Here is a 21677-nt window from a genome sequence, read left to right on the forward strand (position 1 = left end):
AATCCATGACGAAGGGTCATCCAGACTCGAAACGTTGGCTGGAATCTCTCTCCACAGTTGCTGTCAGACCTGCTGAGGTTTTGCAGCATTTTCTGTTTTGAAGTCAGTGCTTTGCTGTGTTGTCTCTGTGCTCCATCCCCACTCTGATTGTATTGGAGCCTGTGTGTGTCATTGTTACACTGAGAGTAAGTCAGTGCTTTGCTGTGTTGTCTCTGTGCTCCATCTCCACTCTGATTGTATTGGAGCCTGTGTGTGTCATTGTTACACTGAGAGTAAGTCAGTGCTTTGCTGTGTTGTCTCAGTGCTCCATCCCCACTCTGATTGTATTGGAGCCTGTGTGTGTCATTGTTACACTGAGAGTAAGTCAGTGCTTTGCTGTGTTGTCTCTGTGCTCCATCCCCACTCTGATTGTATTGGAGCCTGTGTGTGTCATTGTTACACTGAGAGTAAGTCAGTGCTTTGCTGTGTTGTCTCTGTGCTCCATCCCCACTCTGATTGTATTGGAGCCTGTGTGTGTCATTGTTACACTGAGAGTAAGTCAGTGCTTTGCTGTGTTGTCTCTGTGCTCCATCCCCACTCTGATTGTATTGAAGCCTGTGTGTGTCATTGTTACACTGAGACTCTCTCATTGTGATTATTGGACAAGCAGCAAGTCACCGTCACAATGCCCGGCTGATTGACTGCAGCGCGGACCAATGGGATGAGGAGGGGCGGGGTTGGAGGTCCGAGCGCGGGAGGCTGGTCCTCCAACCAATAGGAGCGAATGAGGGGCGGGGCCTGCTCTGACTGGAGCATGCGCAGTGTGGGTAGTGGCGACGGAGAAGGGCTGTTTTTCCGGCTCGGAAATAAGTCAGAGGTGATTGACGGGGGGGGGGGATTGACGGGCGAGGGATCTCGCGGGTGGACGGAAACGCTGCGGAAGCAGGTTGTGTAAGCCGTGAACCTCGGTAAAGAGCTTCACGGACCCAGTTTGCACCGAGCGTTCCTGCAGCTCCTCATGTTCGGGCCGCGTTCACAGCCGCCATCTTTATTGGGGGCACTATGCAACAAGGCGCATGCGCAGCCGCCATCGTTTTAGGGGGTAATGTTGTCAATGAGTGGGAGGAGCTTGTTCCCCAGTGTTCAGAATCATAGAATCCCTACAGTGCAGAAGGAGGCCATTCGGCCCATCGAGTCTGCACCGACCACAATCCCACCCCGTCCCTACCCCCACATATTTTACCCGCTAATCCCTCTAACCTACGCATCTCAGGACTCTAAGGGGCAATTTTTAACCTGGCCAATCAACCTAACCCGCACATCTTTGGACTGTGGGAGGAAACCGGAGCACCCGGAGGAAACCCACGCAGACACGAGGAGAATGTGCAAACTCCACACAGACAGTGACCCGAGCCGGGAATCGAACCCGGGACCCTGGAGCTGTGAAGCAGCAGTGCTAACCACTGTGCTACCGTGCTACCGAATGGAGACAACTTGTCCATCAAACTGCATCAACCCTCTGAGTCCCAATGACTTATTGATGAGGCAGAGCGGTGGCAGAGAAGGAAAGAAAGGGAAATAGCTTTGACAAAGGGTCATCTGGACTCAACGTCAGCTCTTTTCTCTCCTTACAGATGCTGCCAGACCTGCAGAGATTTTCCAGCATTTCCTCTTTTGGAAAGGGAAATACATTCTGCTTTCCAGATCCCACTATATCATGGGATGTCTTTCCCATTGGCCCGAAGATCTGTGGGCTCAGTTCAGTCACATGAAGATCCATGGCAGAAACTCGCGACCCTGAGGAGACATCGTCGTCGAATCGAGGGACTGCTGACAATGACAAAGGGAAAAGTGCAGCAGGGAGCCTGAGTCGTTGTCCTGGACAACTTCTTATTGAATTTCATTTTTCGACTGACAGTGATGCCTTTTGTACATTTCATTTTCAGGTATTAGAAGAGGATTTGCAGACACAAATCTCAAATGAAACGTCATATCAAAAACTGACATTGTTACTCAACTCATCAGGACCTGGATGTAGTCATCATTTGAACGTAAGCATTGAGTTCCAAGTCATTACCCCTCATGGTGTAAAATTTCTTCCTCATATTGCCCTGTAGATTTTGCTCAAAATCTTAAATCTGTGCCCCTTAATTCTTTTGCAATCACAGAAATCCTCCAGTGCAGAAGGAGTACATTCGGCCCATTGAGTCTGCACCGACAACAATTCCACCCAGGCCCCATCCTTGCAACCCCACCTATTTACCCTGCTAATCCCTCTAACCTACGCATCCGGGGACACCAAGGGCCAATCAACTTAACCCACACATCTTTGGACTGTGGGAGGAAACCAGAGCACCCGGAGGAAACCCATGCAGACACAAGGAGAATGTGCAAACTCCACACAGACAGTGACCCAAGCCGGGAATCGAACCTCGGTCCCTGGAGCTGTGAAGCAGCAGTGCTAACCACTGTTAGTGGCACGGTGGCACAGTGGTTAGCACTATTACCTCGCAGCGCCAGGGACCCGGGTGCTCCGGTTTCCTCCCACAGTCTGAAAGACGTGCTGGTTAGGTGCATTGACCTGAACAGGTGCCGGAGTGTGGTGACTAGGGGAATTTAACTGTAACTTCACTGCATTGTTAATGTAAGCCTTACTTGTGAATAATAAATAAACTTCACTTTACTTGTACCACCGTGCCACCCAAATCAGCTGATAGGAACAGCTTTTCTTTAGCTACCTTCTCTTAGACCAATCATAAACTTGTACAGCTTTATCAGTCTCTTTTGCTCCAAGGACAATAACCCCAGTTTCTCCAGCCTAACATCGTAACTATAATCCCTCATCCCTGGAACCATTCTGGTAAATCTCCTCTGCACCCTGTCGAGGAGCCTCACATTCTCCATAATGTGTGGTGATCACTGCTTTGCACAGATCCAGATGTTCTGTGTTCCTGTCTGTGCAGTAGGAGGCCATTCGGCCCATCAAGTCTGCACTGACTCTCTGACAGAGCATCTTCCCCAGGCGCAACCCTCTGAACTGCACATATTTACCCCGCTAATCTGCCTAACCTGCAGATCTTGGGACATGGGGACAATTTTACCATGGCCACTCCACCTAACCTACACATCTTTGGAAACTAAGGGTCAGTTTAGCATGGCCAATCCCCCTAACCTGCACATCTTTGGACTGTGGGATTAAACCAGAGCACCTGGAGGAAACCCAGGCAGACTTGGTGACAATGTGCAAATTCCGCACAGACTGCCACCCAAGGCCAGAATCGAACGCGGGTCCCTGGCGCTGTAAGGTAGCAATGCTAACCACAGTACCATGCTCACATTGTGTGGTGACATCATCCCCGCTCTCTGGGGATTTCCTCAATGAGGAGATTTTTCTCTGTCTGTTGGGAGATTCTGTTAAAGTTGTGGTTTAGTTGCGGGACGGTATTTGCAGCCCTTCCACCAGTGGGATCTTCCATTCCAGCTGATGGTGACCGCCCGAGGCAGTTTCCCAGCAGCACGGCCAGCGATCAATGCAAAATGCCCATGGGGGAGGGGCGAAAACCCCAGCTGTGCATGTATTCAATCCCTTTCTATCGCCACCTATCTATTGTCTGTCTCACACACACCCACTCTTTCCCTCTCACACTCTCTCTCCCTCACACAAACATTATCACACACTCTCACACATACCTTCCCTCTCACATACACCTTCCCTCTCACATACACCTTCCCTCTCTCACACACATTCCCTCTCTCTCACACCTTCCCTCTCACACACACCTTCCCTCACACACACACCTTCCCTCTCGTTCACACACTCTCCCCCTCACATACACACTCTCTCACACACACACACTCTCTCTCTCACACGCACTCTCCCCCTCTCTCACACGCACTCTCCCCCTCTCTCACACGCACTCTCCCCCTCTCTCACACGCACTCTCCCCCTCTCTCACACGCACTCTCCCCCTCTCTCACACGCACTCTCCCCCTCTCTCACACGCACTCTCCCCCTCTCTCACACGCACTCTCCCCCTCTCTCACACGCACTCTCCCCCTCTCTCACACGCACTCCCCCCTCTCTCACACTCACTCTCCCCCTCTCTCATATGCACTCTCTCCCTCTCTCACACGCACTCTCCCCCTCTCTCACACGCACTCTCCCCCTCTCTCACACGCACTCTCCCCCTCTCTCACACGCACTCTCCCCCTCTCTCACACGCACTTTCCCGCTCTCTCACACGCACTTTCCCGCTCTCTCACACGCACTTTCCCGCTCTCTCACACGCACTCCCCCCTCTCTCACACGCACTCTCCCCCTCTCTCACACACACTCTCCCCCTCTCTCACACACACTCTCCCCCTCTCTCACACGCACTTTCCCGCTCTCTCACACGCACTCTCCCGCTCTCTCACATGCACTCTCCCCCTCGCATGCGCACTCTCCCTCTCACACACGCGCTCTCCCTCAAACACAAACTCTCTCCCTCCCTCTTTGCTCCTCCCATAAAGGTGAACCAGTTGGGTTTTTATGACAATCCAGCAGTTTTCCATGGTCACCTTTTCCTTGTTCCGGCCCCACAAATGGCCAATCAACCTCAGATTGATTCATTCCGCTCAATTTCACAATCTGCCTTTGTGTTTTTGTGGGTTCTCTCTCACTCCCATTTTGCTGTTTTAAATCTATTTCACAGGATGTTAGAAGGAGAGGATTTGGAGTTGGGAAATTGAAACCAAACATCGCATCAGGATCTAAGACAGACAGATTTTATCGTAAATGGAATATCATCAGATTTTGAAGATGGAAGGAAAAAACACTGTTCACACTGGAGAGAAACCGTACACATGTTCTGTGTGTGGACGAGGCTTCAGTCGATCATCTGGCCTGTCAGAACATAAATGCCGTCGCAATGGGGAGAAACCATGGAAATGTGGGGACTGTGGGAAAGGGTTCGATTACCCATCCAAGTTGGAAATTCATCAACGAACTCACACTGGGGAGAGACCGTTCACCTGCTCCCAGTGTGGGAAGGGATTCACACACTCATACCACTTGCAGACACACCAACACATTCACACAGGTGAGAGGCCGTTCACTTGCTCCCAGTGTGGGAAGGGATTTGCTCACTCCTCCAATCTGCTGAGACACCAGCGAGTTCACACTGGGGAGAGACCATTCCAATGTTCAGACTGCAAGAAGTGTTATAAAAGTTCTGGGGAACTGATATCCCATCAACGCATTCACACTGATGAGAGACCCTTTAGGTGTTCTCACTGTGGGACTGGATTCAGACGATCATCTGACCTCACTGTACACCTACGAGTTCACACTGGTGAGAGACCTTTTAACTGCCCAGACTGTGGGAAGTGCTATAAAGGTTCTGGGGAACTACTGTCCCATCAACGTGTTCACACTGACGTGAGACCGTTCAGGTGCTCTCGGTGTGGGACTGGGTTCAGACGATCATTTGACCTTACTGTACACCTGCGAATTCACACTGGGGAGAAGCCATTCCCCTGCTCCGTGTGTGGAAAGGGATTCACTCAGTTATCCAACCTGCTAATGCACCAGCAAATTCACAAGAAATCTCAGTGATTGGATGTTGCTGTTAGTCACATCCTGGACTGAACCAGCTTCATTGAGGTCTGTTGCTGCTGATGTTCATAAACTCCAACCCAGTTATAAGGTGTGAGGAGCTCATGGAGTTTCTTTGTCACTAAGATTGAGACAATCTAATCAGCTGCTGCTTCTCTCCCTTCCTCGAGCTCACCGGATAAAACTGTCTCCAAATTTATTCATTCGTGGGACATGGGCGTCGCTGGCGGGCCGGCATTTATTGCCCATCCCTAGTTGCCCTTGAGAAGGTGGTGGTGAGCTGCCTCTTGAATCGCTGCAGTTCATGTTCTATAGGTTGACCCACAATGCTGTTAGGGAGGGAATTCCAGGATTTTGACCCAGTGACTGTGAAGGAACGGCGATAAATCTCCAAGTCAGGATGGTGAGTGGCTTGGAGGGGAACTTGCATGTGTTTGTGTTCCCATTTATCTGCTGCCCTTCTAGATGGAAGTGGTCGTGTGTTTGGAAGGTGCTGTCTAAGGATCTTTGGTGAATTGCTGCAGTGCATCTTGTAGATAGTACACACTGCTGCTACTGAGCGTCGGTGGTGGACGGAGTGAATGTTTGTGGATGTGATGCCAACCAAGTGGCTGCTTTGCCCTGGATGGTGTCAAGCTTCTTGAGTGTTGTTGGAGCTGCGCCATCCAGGCAAGTGGGGAGTATTCCATCACACTCCTGACTTGTTCCTTGTAGATGGTGGGTAGGTTCTGGGGAGTCAGGAGGTGAGTTACTCGCCGCAGTATTCCAAGCTTCTGACCTGCTCTTGTAGCCACTGTGTTTATGTGGTGAGTCCAGTTGAGGTTTTGGTCAATGGTAACCCCAAGGATGTTGACAGTGGGGGATTCAGTGATGGTAACACCATTGAATGTCAAGGGGCGGTGGTTAGAGTGTCTCTTATTGGTGATGGTCATTGCCTGGCATTTGCTCATTTTTAAAAAACTGATGGAGTGTGAGAGTGGTAATTACAGCAGGAAACAGAGTGGCTGTGTGAATTTAAACTGAGAGTTTGATGTGTTAATGAGCCCAGCAAGACCTCAGACAGGTGCTTATCCAAAACAGTTTAGTAGGGGTGGGTACAGAACAGAAATAGATCTGAATGGGCTGTTAGTGATCAAAAAATAATAGATGCATGCTGTGCCACAAAGTTGTCACGAGTAAAGTATGATTAAAGTGAATTTACTTTCCTTTTAAATTATCGATGTTAAAGTAAAGAGATGATGTTGATCAATTCTGGGAGAGATTAGTTGTGAGGAAATTGGGTGCGAATAGAGAGATGAAAGGAAAGAACAGAGTTAATGGGAAACTGAAACCTGTGAAGGGAGTTGTTTCAGATCTCGGCCAACAGCAGTAATAGTTGGTTAACTCCCAGAAAGCAGTGTGAAGGAGGCCGGATTGGAAAAGACAACTGCTGGTTAACCTCAGAAGCAACACCAACAGGAGTAAAGGCACTGAGAGGTTAAAATAAAAAGTTACTGGATTTTTATAGATCTTAAAATCTAACGGCGTTGCTGGACAGATTGGTGAAGGTAGTTAAATTGAGATTGTTTGGAACTGTTTAAAGTATTGATGCTGTGTGAAGCCATTGTATTATTTTAAGTGTAATTCTATTTCATTTTGTGTTTTTTTTCCCCCTATTTCTTAATTAATATTTAGATTGCTATAAAACCATCATAAGAAGTTGGGACATTTCCAGATTTCACAACCTCTCCTCATACAACACACATTGTAAACTCAGATTTGTTGTTGTGTATTTGGGATATTGTTGTGTGTGGCATGGTCACGTGATCACTCTGTGACATCATCGGGTCTCTGCAGGCTGCCAGTAGTTGGGGAATTGAAGCCTGTCGAATGCACACCTAAAAATAAACCAGCCTCAATGCTGTTTTTATTCAATCTTGTGTGGACCTCTTGAATTGTCCCGATCTCTACATCCCCTCCAACCATAGACAGCACAACATTGAGCATAAACCGTGCCCTTAACATTAAATAAACTCCAGCTCAATTATAGGAGTTAATATTCGAGATAAAAGTCAAATAAATCAGCTTTGTATTCAACAAAGTGTATCAAGTCTTTTTAAATATCTCTATCACAAATTATTTCCTTTTAAAGGGACCTCCATCCTCACCTCCAACAAGTGTGAGGAACGCATGGCATATAAGGCAGCACAGTATTTAGCACTACTCCCTCAGTGCCAGGGACCCAGCTTTGATTCTGGCCTTGTGTGACCATGTGGAGGTTGCACGTTCTCCCTGTGTTTGCGTGGGTTTCCTCCGGGTTCTTGAGTTTCCTCCCACACTCCGAAGATGTGCAGGTTAGGTGAATTAGCCATGCTAAATTGCATCCAAGTGTCCAAAGATGTGTAGTTTGGGTGGATTAGCCATGGTAAATATGTGGGGTTACAGGGATGGCGTGGAGGGGAAGGCTTGGGTGGGATGCTTTTTCAGAGTCAGTGCAGACTCGATGGGCCAAAAGGCCTCTTTCTGCACTGTGCAGATTCGATGGTTCCTTGTGACTAAGATTGAGCCAATCCAATCAGCTGCCTTTGCTGCTTCCTTCCCTTCCACAGACCACCGGACCAAAGTGTCTGTGAAGTTCCTCCTTGTCTGAGCTCTATCTTTCTCCAGTTTTTCTCCTATCTTCTATCTTCCTCTGAGCTCATCTTGTCCGTGAGACCTGCCTTCAACTCCCTGGACTCCATTCTCACAAAGCTGCTGTCCATCCAACTTCCCCATGTTAGCTGACACTGTTCACAATTCTCTCCCATTTCTTACTGTTTCTCTCACTTTAAATGTACCGTCATCACCCATCCTAAAAAAAACACTAAACCCCACTATCTTTGCAAATTACTGCCCCATCTCCAACCTCCTTTTCCTTTCCAAAACCCCTGAACTCGGTGTCCCCCGAGGATCTGTCCTTGGCCCCTCCTATTTCCCACCTCACCCCCATCCCTCTCCATTCCTCCACCGTTACTAAATTATCAAACTGTTCATCCCACATTCAGTTCTGGATGAGTAGAAGTTTCCTCCAGTTAAAAATTGGAAAGACCAAAGCCACTGTCTTCAGCCATCACTAAAAATTCTGTTCCCTCACTACTCAGAGTAACGGGTCATCCAATTAAGACAGTGATGAGGAATTTCTTCTCAGAAGGTAGTGAATCTGTAGAATTATTTACCACAGAGGGCTGTACAGGTTGGCTCACTAAGTATGTTCAAGGCTGAGATCGATTTTTTTTTTCTTAATCAGTAAGGGAATCAAGGGTTATGGGGATAAGGCAAGAAAGTGGAGTTGTGGATAATCACAAGCGATCAGTCATGATTTCATTGAATGGCAGAGCAAACTTGATGGGTCAAATGGCCTCCTTCTGCTCCTACGTCTTACAGTCCATCTCTCTCCCTGGGAACTGTCTGAGGCTGAACCACACACTTCACAGTCTCAGTGTCAGATTTGACCCCAAGATGAGTTTCTGATCACATATCCACCCCATCACCAATACCAGATATTTCAATCTCCATAATGTCACCTGTCTTCACCCACCCCAGCTCATCTGCTGCTGAAACCCTCATCCATGCCCGTGTTACCTTTAGACTTGACAATTCCAATACATTTCTGACCAGCCCGTCACATTCATCCCACCCCCACACAGAAACGAAAGATTCACCCATTCCCCCTGAGCTCACTGACCTACCTCACCTTCAAGTCAAGTAATGCATCAATTTTAAATTCGCATCCTTGATTTCAAATTCTTCCATGACCTTATACCTCCCAATCTCAGTAATCTCCAGTTTCACTATTCTCTGAGATAGAACATAGAACATAGAAAGCCACAGCACAAACAGGCCCTTCGGCCCACAAGTTGCGCCGATCACATCCCCACCTCTAGGCCTATCTATAGCCCTCAATCCCATTAAATCCCGTGTACTCATCCAGAAGTCTCTTAAAAGACCCCAACGAGTTTGCCTCCACCACCACCGACGTCAGCCGATTCCACTCACCCACCACCCTCTGAGTGAAAAATTTACCCCTGACATCTCCTCTGTACCTACCCCCCAGCACCTTAAACCTGTGTCCTCTCGTAGCAACCATTTCAGCCCTTGGAAATAGCCTCTGAGAGTCTACCCTATCCAGACCTCTCAACATCTTGTAAACCTCTATCAGGTCACCTCTCATCCTTCGTCTCTCCAGGGAGAAGAGACCAAGCTCCCTCAACCTATCCTCATAAGGCATGCCCCCCAATCCAGGCAACATCCTTGTAAATCTCCTCTGCACCCTTTCAATGGCTTCAACATCTTTCCTGTAATGAGGTGACCAGAACTGCGCGCAGTACTACTACGTCAGATATCTGCTTCAACATCTTTCCTGTAATGAGGTGACCAGAACTGCGCGCAGTACTCCTACGTCAGATATCTGCACTCTTCTCATTCTGGCCTCTTGAGCATCCCTGATTTTAATACTCCATCATTAGTGGCAGGGCCTGGGTGTGAAACTGTGAAATTCTCTCACTAAATTGTCCATCTCTCCTGATTCAAGATCTGCCTCTCCAATCAGGCTTTTCCCATCTATCCTAATATTATGCTCTGTCACTCAGAATCCCTATAGTGCAGAAGAGGCCATTTGTCCTAAAGAGTCTGTACCGACATTCTGACAGAGAATCTTACCCAGGCCCTCTCCCCCACTTATACCTGTAACACATTTACCATTTCTAATCCATCTAACCTGCACAACTTGGGACACTAAGGGTCAATTTAGCGTGACCAATCCACCTAACCTGCACATCTTCAGACTGTGGGAGTAGATCGGAGCACCCGGAGGAAACCCATGCAGACATGGGGATAACGTGCAAACTCCAGACAGATAGTCACCCGAGGCCAAAATTGAAACCAGGGCCCTGGTGCTGCGAGGAAACAATGCAAACCACGAATGCTAATTTTTTCACTATGAAACTTCTCTGAAATAACTTGGGGTGCTTCCATCCCCACTATTTTCATTTTAGATCTATCAGTAATGGACTTGCTGCTGTCTGGGACAAAACTGTTTTCAGCAATAAGGTTCCGCTGTGATGTAATAGTCTCTATGACATCATTGCAGCAGGACTGGGTGACCTCATCAGAGTCCATTGTTTCTGAATGATCCACATCAATAACAACAGGAAATACTCATCAAGCTGAGCACATTATCTCGGCTGACACTCCAATCTGACATTGAGGGACTGCTGCACTCTGACACACACTGTCCTTCACATGGATTCACTCAGTCATCTCATTTACTGATAGAACAGCACAGTTAGACTAGGGGGCCAACACTCAGACACTTCACATGTACAAAGGGATTTCCTTAGTTTTCCTCAGTGGCTAACACTCTGGTTTTAAGAGCTCAAAGCATTTGCTCCAATGCCAGCATTCTTATTGACAAGGGGCAGTTGAACTGTTGTGTCTATGGGGAAAACGTGCTGAGACCCCAATGCATTCACTTCTAACTGTAGATGTTTGTTCTGTTGTCAATCAGACCCAGGACCGAACTGTGGTGGAGAGCCTATGCTCATAGATTCAGAGAATTCCTACAGGAGGCCATTCAGCCCATTAAGTCTCTGCTGACATCAATCCTACCCATGCACTATCCCCATAACTCCAACTATTCACCCTGCTAATCCCCCTGACACTAAGGGGCACTTTAGCATAGCCAATTAACCTAACCTGCACATCTTTGGACTGTGGGAGGAAACCCACACAGACACGGGGAGAACATGCAAAGTCCACAGAGACAGTGACCCGAGGCCGGAATTGAACTTGGTTCCCTGGCGCTGTGAGACAGCTGTGCTTGCAACTGTGCCATCCCAGTCCTTAGTTACTATATTACTCCTTAGTTCCACATGAATAGATTTAATACATTTGTTATTGTGGCCCAATGGTACCAATCATATTCAGATCGCAAAGCATATTTTCTATTTAACAAAACCAGTGTGAATGGCGGGGTGATTACCCAACATTCTCTGCGGGTGAGAATGTGCCCTATCCACATTACAGCACCGCCTTGCGCAAACGCGGTACCTGGCTCTGACTGGAGCATGCGCAGTCCGGACTGTGACTGGAGCTGCGAGGAGCCGGAAAGAAACAATGGAGTGAGGTTCAGTGATGGAGCCGCTGGGTGACCGGGGAGGGATAGAAGCAGCGGAGTGGGCTGGGAGGCTTCATAAATATCCCCTAGAGGCTTCAATCCAGAATAAAATGTTCCTGGTCCCGCTTCAGTTGGTACAGAATAGAGTCGGAGCTGAGCGGCTCCAGGCCCGGGTTAGCGGCCGCCATCGTGACAGGAACAATGTACAGAAGGGCGCATGCGCTGTGAGCCTGGACCAGTTACCAACTCTCCCGGATTGGACTGGAGTCTCCAGGAATTTTTTTATTCATTCAGGGAATGTGGGAGTCGCTGGTTGGACCAGTATATATTGCCCATCCCTAATTGTCCTTCAACTGAGTGGCTTGCTAGACCATCTCACAGGGAATTTTAAGTGTCAACCACATAAAATCATAGAAACCCTACAGTGCAGAAAGAGGCCATTTGGCCCATCGAGTCTGCACCGACCACAATCCCACCCAGGCCCTACCCCCATATCCCTACATATTTACCCGCTAATCCCTCTAACCTATGCATCTCAGTGGTTTGGAGTCATATTTAGGCCAGATCAGATAAGGATGGGAGATTTGTTTCCCAATTCATCCAGGGAATGTGGCTGCCACTGGCTGGACCAGCATTTATTGCCCATCTTTATTTTCCCTTGAACTGAGTGCACTTCAGAGGGCATTTTAAGAGTCAACCAACCACATTGCTGGAGATCTGGAATCACATATAGACCTGACCAGGTCAGGCAGCAGATTTCCTTGGCTCAAGGACATTAGTGAACCAGTTGGCTTTTTACGACAATCGACAATGGTTTCATGGTCATCATTAGACTTTCAATTCCAGATATTTATTGAATTCAAATTTGACCATCTGCTGTAGTGGGATTCAAACCTCAGTCTCTAAAACATTCAGGACATTTAAAAATATATCTTTTGTTGTCATTTTCCTTTGAACATTTCTCTGCACCGATATAAAAATATTAAAAATGGATAAAAGTTGTTTGCCTCACTGTCAATCATTATGCTGTAAGGTAAGGAGTCTTTTTTGCTTTCCAATTGGCCCAGGAAGGCAGTGGGGAAGGATGTGTGGACTGATTAATGGTTGGAGGATGGGCACAATAGAAAAGACGTGGTAAAACTTCCAGGAAACATTTAATCACATTTGGCAACTCGGTGGAGAGAATGTTGTGAATTTCTATCCTGGACTGACTGTGATGGTTTCTGTAAATTTACAGAGTGCTGGAAGTGGAGAATTGACATATGGGAAACTCAAATCAAACATCACATTGTGATCTGATGGAGCCACTCAATACATCAGAACCTGAATATTAGCAGCCTCTGAATGTGGAAGGTAACAGTTTTGTCGATTGTGTCTGTGAGAGAAGATTTCGGGTTTCGGTGTGACTGGAAAGGCCCCGAGATTCACAAACCCTGGTTAGACCACATCTGGAGAACTGTGCTCAGTTCCGGGCAACAGGATATAATAGCCCTGGAGAGAGTGTAGAACAGATGTACCCGAGTGATATCTGAACTCCCAGGGTTAAATTAGAAGATGAGATTACAAGAAAGTGTCATTCTGGTGCAGGGCCATTCAGCCCATTGAATCCATGCAAGGTGTCTACAGCAATCCAGTCAGTCCCATTCCTCTGCTCTATCCTCATATCTTTGCAGCTTTATTTCCCTGATAGATAATGTAGATAACTGATAGATAAGTAACTAGCTATCTCATAGAAGTGGAGATGCCGGCGTTGGACTGGGGTAAACACAGTAAGAAGTTTAACAGCACCAAGTTAAAGTCCAACAGGTTTATTTGGTAGCAAAAGCCACACAAGCTTTCGGAGCCCCAAGCCCCTTCTTCTGGTGAGTGGGAATTCTGTTCACAAACAGGGCATATAAAGACATAGACTCAATTTACAGAATAATGGTTGGAATGCGAATACTTACAACTAATCAAGTCTTTAAGATACAAACAATGTGAGTGGAGAGAGCATCAAAACAGGCTAAAGAGATGTGTATTGTCTCCAGTCAGGACAGCCACTTCAGCGGTCACGGGCATTCGGCCTCTGATATTCGGGTAAGCGTTCTCCAAGGCGGCCTTCACGACACACGACGGCGCAGAGTCGCTGAGCAGAAACTGATAGCCAAGTTCCGCACACATGAGGACGGCCTCAACTGGGATATTGGGTTCATGTCACACTATCTGTAATCCCCACAGCTTGTCTGGACCTGCAGAGTCTCACTGGCTGGCCTGTCTGGAGACAATACACATCTCTTTAGCCTGTCTTGATGCTCTCTCCACTCACATTGTTTGTATCTTAAAGACTTGATTAGCTGTAAGTATTCGCATTCCAACCATTATTCTGTAAATTGCGTTTGTGTCTTTATATGCCCTGTTTGTGAACAGAATTCCCACTCACCTGAAGAAGGGGCTTAAGGCTCCGAAAGCTTGTGTGGCTTTTGCTACCAAAGAAACCTGTTGGACTTTAACCTGGTGTTGTTAAACTTCTTACTATCTCATAGAAGACAGAGGGTGGTGGTGGATGGAAATTTTTCAGACTGGAGACCAGTTACCAGTGGTGTACCACAGGGATCAGTGCTGGGTCCTCTGCTATTTGTGATTTTTATCAATGACTTGGAGGAGGGGGCTGAAGGGTGGATCAGTAAATTTGCTGATGACACCAAGGTTGGTGGAGTAGTGGATGAGGTGGAGGGCTGTTGTAGGCTGCAAAGAGACATAGATAGGATGCAAAGCTGGGCTGAAAAATGGCAAATGGAGTTTAACCCTGATAAGTGCGAGGTGATTCATTTTGGTCGGACAAATTTGAATGCGGATTGCAGTGTCAACGGCAGGGTTCTGGGGAATGTGGAGGAACAGAGAGATCTTGGGGTTCATATCCACAGACCTCTGAAGGTTGCCACTCAAGTGGATAGAGCTGTGAAGAAGGCCTTTAGTGTGTTAGCGTTTATTAACAGGGGGTTTGAGTTTAAGAGCTGTGGGCTTATACTGCAACTGTACAGGACCTTGGTGAGACTCGTTTGGAATATTGTGTGCAGTTCTGGTCACCTCACTATAAGAAGGATGTGGAAGCATTGGAAAGAGTGCAAAGGAGATTTACCAGGATGCTGCCTGGTTTGGAGGGTAGGTCTTATGAGGAAAGCTTGAGGGAGCTGGGGCTTTTCTCTTTAGAGCGGAGGGGGATGAGAGGCGACTTAATAGAGGTTTATAAGATGATGAGGGGGATAGATAGAGTGGACATTCAGAGACTATTTCCTCGGGTGGATGTAGCTGTTACGAGGGGGCATAACTATAAGGTTCATGATGGGAGATATAGGAGGGATGTCCGAGGTAGGTTCTTTACTCAGAGAGTGGTTGGGGTGTGGAATGGACTGCCTGCTGTGATAGTGGAGTCGGAGACTTTAGGAACTTTCAAGCGGTTATTGGATAGGCACATGGAGCACACCAGGATGATAGGGAGTGGGCGAGCTTGATCTTGGTTTCGGACAAAGCTCGGCACATCGAGGGCTGAAGGGCCTGTACTGTGCTGTACTGTTCTATGTTTATCTTTCAAGCTTCAAGGAATACAGACCTAGACAATTTATTCTCTCTTGATCGGACAACCCTCTCATCCCAGGAATTAACCTGGTGAACCTCCAATCTTACTATATCCTTGTTTAAATAAGGGGATCAAAACTGTGTTCATTATTCCAGGTGAGACCTCACCAACACCCTGTGCAGTTGCCACAAAACCTCCCTGTTTTTAAACTCCAACCCCTTTGCGATAAAGGTCAAAATTCCATTTTCCTTCTTGCCTATTGTGGGACCTGTCTGCTAGCTTTTTGTGATTCATGTGCAAAACACCTCGATCCCTCTGTACTTCAATCACCTGCAGTGCCGCTCCATGTAAATAATCTCCCTTTTGATTTCTCCGACTGAAATACATGCCCTCACATTTCCCCACATTAAACTCCATTTGCCAGGTTTTCGTCACCCAATCTATCTATATCCCACTGCAGAATCAAAATATCCTCATCACAACATGTCCTTCCACCTATATTCATATCATTTGGAAACCTTACATTCTGTTCCTTCTCCAGGTCATTAATTGAATCATGAATTGAAGGCCAAGAACTGATCCCTGTGGTACTCCACTAGTTACATCTTTCCACTCTGAAAATGACCCATTTATTCCAACTCTCTGTTTTCTATGTGACGGTCAGTTTTCAATCCATGCTAACACACTTGCACCAATTCCATGGACCTTTACTTTATGCGCCAGCCTCTTATGTGGCACCTTGACAAATGCTTTTTGGAAATCATAGAATCCCTAGAGTGCAGAAGGGGGTCATTTGGCCCATCGAGCAGCTTGAACATCTTTCCCAGGCCCCATCCCATAAGCCCACATTTTTTCCCCACTAGTCCCCCTAATCTAAATCTATTGGGACACAAAGGGATAATTCAGCATGGCCAATCAACCTAACCTGCACATCTTTGGACTATGGGAAGAAACTGGAGCACCCGGAGGAAACCCACACAGACACGGGGAGAATGTGCAGACTCCACACAGACGGTCACCCAAGGCTGGAATTGAACCCTTGTCCCTGGCGCTGTGCGGCAGCAGTGCTGACCACTGTGCCGCCCAATCTAAATACACTACATCTACAGATTACTCTCGATCTACACGACCCTTTGCGTCCTCAAAGAATTTGAACAAATTTGTCAAACATGATTTATCTTTCATAAAACCACGTTGACTAGGTGTTAAATTCACTGGGGCAGCACGGGGCGGCTTGGTGGCACAGTGGTTGGCACTGCTGCCCCACAGTGCCAAGGACTTGTGGAGTTTACACGTTCTCCTCGTGCTTGCGTGGGTTTCCTCTGCGTGCTCCGATTTCCTACCTCATTCCAAAGAAGTGAGGGTGAGGTTGATTGGCCATGATGAATTGCCCCTTAGTGTCGGCAGATTAGGAGGGTAAATACATGGGGTTGCAGGGATAGGACCTGGCTGGGATTGTTGTTGGTGCAGGCTCGATGGGCCAAATGGCGGCCTCCTGTAGATTGTATGATTCTATAAATAGGTCTATAGTTCACTGCCTTCTGCCTTTCTCCCTTTTTGAACAAAGGAGTCACATTGGCTGTTTTCCAATCTTCTAATATCCTCCTGGAATTTAGTGAGTTACAAAATATTTTAACCAAAGTGTCCACTATCTCTTCAGCCTCGTGTGCAGTTCATTGGGTCCTGGCGACTTGGCCGCCCTTAGCCGCTGAAGGGAAGGAAGTGAGTCCAGTCTGTACATTCCACACATTTTTACTCCAGTAATTTAGACATATATCTGTCTGGCAGCCTGCATGGAGATTTCCAGCTCTCTGTGTCCAGGACAGGAAGCAGTGAGCATGGATCTGCCAATCAGCCTCAATCAGCACCTTCAGGAGAATTGGGAGGGTAAATATTAGATACAGCGGAGTGAGAATGGAGGGAGAGTGTGTGGGATGGAGATTTACAGCTTTTGGGGAATGAGAGAGAAAGAATGTTTCATAGAAACTAGAACTGTCTGTTCTGAATTTCTATCCTGTACTGACTGATGACTTTTGTAAATTCTTTTTACAGGATATCAGATGGTGAGGATTTACAGACAGAAATCGCAAACCAAACGTCCCATCAACGTCTGACAGAGTCACTTAATTCATCGGGACCTGAATATCATCGGCCTTTAAATCCAGAGGGAGAAATGTTTCTCTCAGCTGTCTGTTTCAAGAGATTTTAAGCATCAGTGCAACTGAAAAAGCACCAAGGCACACACACACCAGAGTGAGAGTGTTCCAGTGCACTGAGTGTGGAAAGAGCTTGAACCAGTTACACAGCCTGAAAATACATCGCAGCATTCACAGCGGGGAGAGACTGTACCCGTGTTCTGTGTGAGATTTAACTGATTGTTTAACCTGGAGAGTCACAAGGACACCCACACCATGGAGAAACCGTGGAAATGTGGAGACTGTGGGAAGGGATTCACGGTCCCATCTCGGTTGGAAGTTCATCAACGCAGTCACACTGGAGAGAGACTGTTCACCTGCTCTGTGTGTGGGAAGGGATTCACTGACTTACCTAATCTGCAGAGACACCAGCGAGTTCACATTGGGGAGAGACCATTTACCTGTTCTGACTGTGGGAAAGGATTCACTCAGTTATCCCACCTGCTGAGTCACAATCTCACTCACACCAATGAGAGACCCTTTAAATGCTCTGACTGTGGGAGTGGTTTCAAAAGCTCTGGAGAACTGGTGTCCCACCAGCGCATTCACACTGAGGAGAGACCGTTCAGCTGCTCTCACTGCACAAAGAGGTTTAGAACGTCGTCCAACCTGCGGACGCACCAGCGAGTTCACACCGGGGAGAAGCCATTTACCTGCTGTGTGTGTGGAATGGGATTCACTCAGTTCTCACACCTGCTGAGTCACAAAGTCACTCACACAAATGAGAGACACTTTAAATGCTCTGAGTGTGGGAGTGCCTTCAAACATGCTTCAGATCTGAGGGTCCACAAGCGCATTCACACTGGGGAGAGACCGTTCAGCTGCTCTCACTGCACAAAGAGGTTTAGAACATCATCACACTTGCAGGTTCACCAGCGAGTTCACACTGGGAAGAAACCATTTACCTGCTCTGTGTGCGGGAAGGGATTCACTCAGTCATCTGCCCTGTCGACGCACACAGTCACTCACACCCAGGAGAGACCCTTTAAATGCTCTGAGTGTGGGAGCGACTTCAAAAGCTCTCAGGAACTGATGATCCACCAACGCATTCACACTGAGGAGCGACCGTTCAGCTGCTCTCACTGCACAAAGAGATTTAGAACAGCATCCAACCTGCAAAGACATCAGCGAGTTCACACTGGGGAGAGACCATTCATCTGCTCTGTCTGTGGAAAGAGATTCACTGTTTCATCCTCCCTGCAGAGACACCAGCGAGTTCACAAGTGATTACAGGAGTTGGATTCTGCTGTTATTGTTTCTGCTCTCAATTATATCTCGGGCTGCAATTTATTCATTCTCAAAGTTGGTCACTGGGGAGGGTTAGAGGGTTTCTTTCTGCTGGACTGGCCGCTCTCATGACTTTGCTCCCAGTGGGCTGATGCTCTTTGAGTCTGGGAGAGCACATTTCCACTGAAATGATCCACAAAAACTGATGAAGGCCATTTATTTTTCTGGGATAGTAAATAGTCTATTCCCTCCACTACAGGTAGATCAAAAATAAATACAGAAAGAACTGGAAAAACACAACAGGTCTGGCAGCATCTGTGGAGAGAGAAACAGAGTTAATGTTTCACGTCCAATGAAACTCTACTTCAGAACGAAAGAGAGGGAGAAATGTGATGGGTTTGATGCTGCTGAGAAAGGGGGGAGGGGCAGGTAGAACAAAAGGGAAAGTTAGGGATTGGTTAGAGGGCGGGTGAAGATTAAATGACAAAAATATCCCGGAGCAAAAGGCAAAGGGAGAGGTAATGGTTGTTGTAAAGAAACAAAGCATTGGTCCAGAGTAAGTGTTAATGGCAGAATAAAGAACAGCTCTGTCTGGAAGCAAAAAAACATTAAAACAAGGTGTAGACTGGCACTCAGCAAATAAAAACAAATTAAAATGGAGGAGAGAGTTCAGGGTGTGAAGTTGTTGAACTCAATGTTGAGTCCAGAAGACTAAAGTGCCTCATCGGAAGATGAGGGGCTGTTCGTCCAGCTTGTGTTGGGCTTCTCCGGAACATTGCAGCAGGCCGAGGACAGAAATGTGAGTGTGAGAGCAAGGTGGTGAATTCTAATGGCAAGCAAGCGGAAGGTCAGGGCCATGCTTGTGGACTGAGCGGAGGTGTTCCACAAAGAGGGCAGGGAACAGGCTACAGATGAATTAAAGAGAAACCATTTGGGTCCAGTACATTGTGAACATCCTTTTACTCTGGTTGTCTTTGATCCTCAAGTCACTTTCTGTTTGTTTTAACCATGTTCTGTTTCATTAATAAACTTTTATCAGTAAAAATATTTGATTGTTTTGGACTTTTCCTGATGAGATTGATGTACTTTAGGGAAAGTGGGTGAGAGGGGTTGGCAGGCTCTTTAACAGAAAGTGAGTCTCTCGAAGGTAATTGGCAAAGGAGCCAGAGGGGGAGATGGGATTTTATTTTTGACACAGCGATGTTAGAAAATGGGGTTCAGGGAGTCAATTAACCCTTTCTCCCCTTTTCCCAAACTCTGAAATGATTGCCAGTGATAACCCTTATTGGTGACAGTGGTTAGATTTTATTCAGTATCAATAAGAGCTGACACAGGCTAATGTCTGAGCAGTCGTATCAAAGTGCAGCAGCATTACCATTACACTCTGGGTAGAAGCAGCATCTCCACGGAAATGCTCCCTGCTCTGCCCCAGATGCCATGGCACCAGTCAATGCAATATGTAAAACCTCAACAAATCTCTGTTCTCGGGGAATCCCTTCTTATACTTTTTTACATCACAAAGTCTATGGAGACTGATTTAACCCAATCATTGCAAAGCTAACATTTGAACGGACCAATTACAAAACCCGTCATTGAACCATCTGTACCCGCACAAGCCACGTCAAACTCTCAAACAATTGTCTTCCCACTGGTACAGGGAGTCAGCATTCCCATGCCAAGCAGTGAAAACATGGTGGCCTTCACACCCAGGTGTCATCTAGGACTCAAGGCCCTCCTGTTTTCTCTGTCCTCTGGGAGCTGTTTATCTCCCTGCTCCCACACAGCAAGTCGTCTGTTCTCAGCTCTGCTGGATTTCTGCTGAAGTTTGGCCCCTTTTACACCTTTCAGATCAGTAAACATTTGGTCAATGACCCAAACCACAATTTCCCATTCCGTCACCTGTCAACCATCCTTACCCAGAGTGTAATCACAACAGGAATAAAAACAGGAGAAGTGTAACAATCAAATTCAAACTGAATGCACAGCCAGTCATAGAATCTAATTTGATGTTCACTAATTAGTCAAAAAACCCGAAGTAGGGGGTCCCCCAGGATTCTTACAGTCCACACCTTGAGGGAGAACTCTCTCTCTGACTCCTCACTCAATTTCACTGTTATTTTCCAGTTCTGTTCTGGCCCCGCCTGGGGTAACATCTAATCGATCTTTTCTACTCCTGAAGGAGTGCTGTGAGTTCTAGGTTACTAGTACATAAGGACAGATGCTTCAAGCAACAGATCAAGCATGGATGTAAAAGATTCCCCAGCTCTCTCTTTACTCTGATCCAACTTTTTGACACTTCGTAATCAGTACTATTTCTCCCAAGACCTGAATTGTCCCAATCTATATTATTAACTATTTTACTTTGAACAGGCTCACAAAGTGAGGATAATTAATGTGTTTAATTGGATTCTATTTGATCTGAACTCAGTTTCTCTCTGGAGTGTCAATGCCTTGATGATGTCACAATGTTGTCTCAATCCCCTGGCCACATGAACCATTTCATCTCCTGCTGTGTCTCAAGTAGCTGTGTGTGTTTGGGACCCGCTCTTCACTCCATCTCACCATGAATTTAGGCTTGCTATTTTTCACATGTAACAAATCACATCTGCACACTCACTCCAGTATCCCAAAATCATGTCACACATTCTTAACTCTCAGAAGTGTTGATGAAAAGATCAATGTATCTGTCTTTCTTATCTCCTCCTGTTATAGTGCTGATATTTCATATAATGGCTGGGCTTCCAAATGTGGATTTCTTTTTAACAGAGTTCATGGACAATGATGTTAAAAGTTCCAAGAGAAAGTGATCCACCTCTTCATCCCATCCCACGTTTTAGAGGTGTTGATGGAAAGGAGGTCGTTGATATTGAGAAATATCATAAGAATAAAAAAACTACAAATTCAGACAATATGGAGGTTATTGATTGTGGGGTAAAACCATTGACACATTTGCATCCGGTCTTTTCAAACTGGGCTATCTCCCTGTAAAAT

The 21677-nt window shown here is 46.8% G+C and overlaps 5 protein-coding genes across 7 annotated transcripts in view; 3 read left to right on the plus strand and 2 right to left on the minus strand.

Moving 5' to 3' along the window:
• LOC144482803 (uncharacterized) overlaps positions 1-21677 on the minus strand; it is a 327339-nt gene that overhangs the window by 41737 nt on the left and 263925 nt on the right. The gene's annotated exons all lie outside the window — the stretch shown is intronic.
• The window catches only part of LOC144482710 (uncharacterized), a 120571-nt gene that overhangs the window by 15054 nt on the left and 83840 nt on the right, over positions 1-21677 (minus strand). The window contains exons 5-6 of the mRNA XM_078201552.1: positions 11642-11684; positions 1670-1809 (exon numbers count right to left, since the gene is read on the minus strand). Of these exons, the coding sequence (XP_078057678.1) occupies positions 1670-1809; positions 11642-11684 (183 nt within the window). The remainder of the gene's footprint in view (positions 1-1669; positions 1810-11641; positions 11685-21677) is intronic.
• The window catches only part of LOC144482776 (dehydrogenase/reductase SDR family member 1-like), a 65682-nt gene that overhangs the window by 9294 nt on the left and 34711 nt on the right, over positions 1-21677 (plus strand). The gene's annotated exons all lie outside the window — the stretch shown is intronic.
• LOC144482789 (uncharacterized) lies at positions 794-7489 on the plus strand. Its single transcript, XM_078201651.1, has 3 exons — positions 794-856; positions 1926-2030; positions 4674-7489. Exon 3 carries the CDS (start codon positions 4757-4759, stop codon positions 5573-5575), a length of 819 nt encoding a protein of 272 aa, XP_078057777.1. The 5' UTR covers positions 794-856; positions 1926-2030; positions 4674-4756; the 3' UTR covers positions 5576-7489.
• Positions 11665-19727, plus strand: LOC144482775 (uncharacterized). 2 transcript variants are annotated; one of them, XM_078201626.1, is made up of 3 exons: positions 11665-11712; positions 12946-13061; positions 17317-19727. In XM_078201626.1, exon 3 carries the CDS (start codon positions 17676-17678, stop codon positions 18684-18686), a length of 1011 nt encoding a protein of 336 aa, XP_078057752.1. In that variant the 5' UTR covers positions 11665-11712; positions 12946-13061; positions 17317-17675; the 3' UTR covers positions 18687-19727. The 2 variants fall into 2 exon arrangements, with proteins under 2 accessions (XP_078057752.1, XP_078057753.1); XM_078201627.1 differs by lacking the exons at positions 11665-11712; positions 12946-13061 and adding an exon at positions 13937-14043.

This window comes from Mustelus asterias, unplaced genomic scaffold, assembly GCF_964213995.1.
Source record: "Mustelus asterias unplaced genomic scaffold, sMusAst1.hap1.1 HAP1_SCAFFOLD_42, whole genome shotgun sequence".
Classification (NCBI taxonomy): Eukaryota; Metazoa; Chordata; class Chondrichthyes; order Carcharhiniformes; family Triakidae; genus Mustelus; species Mustelus asterias.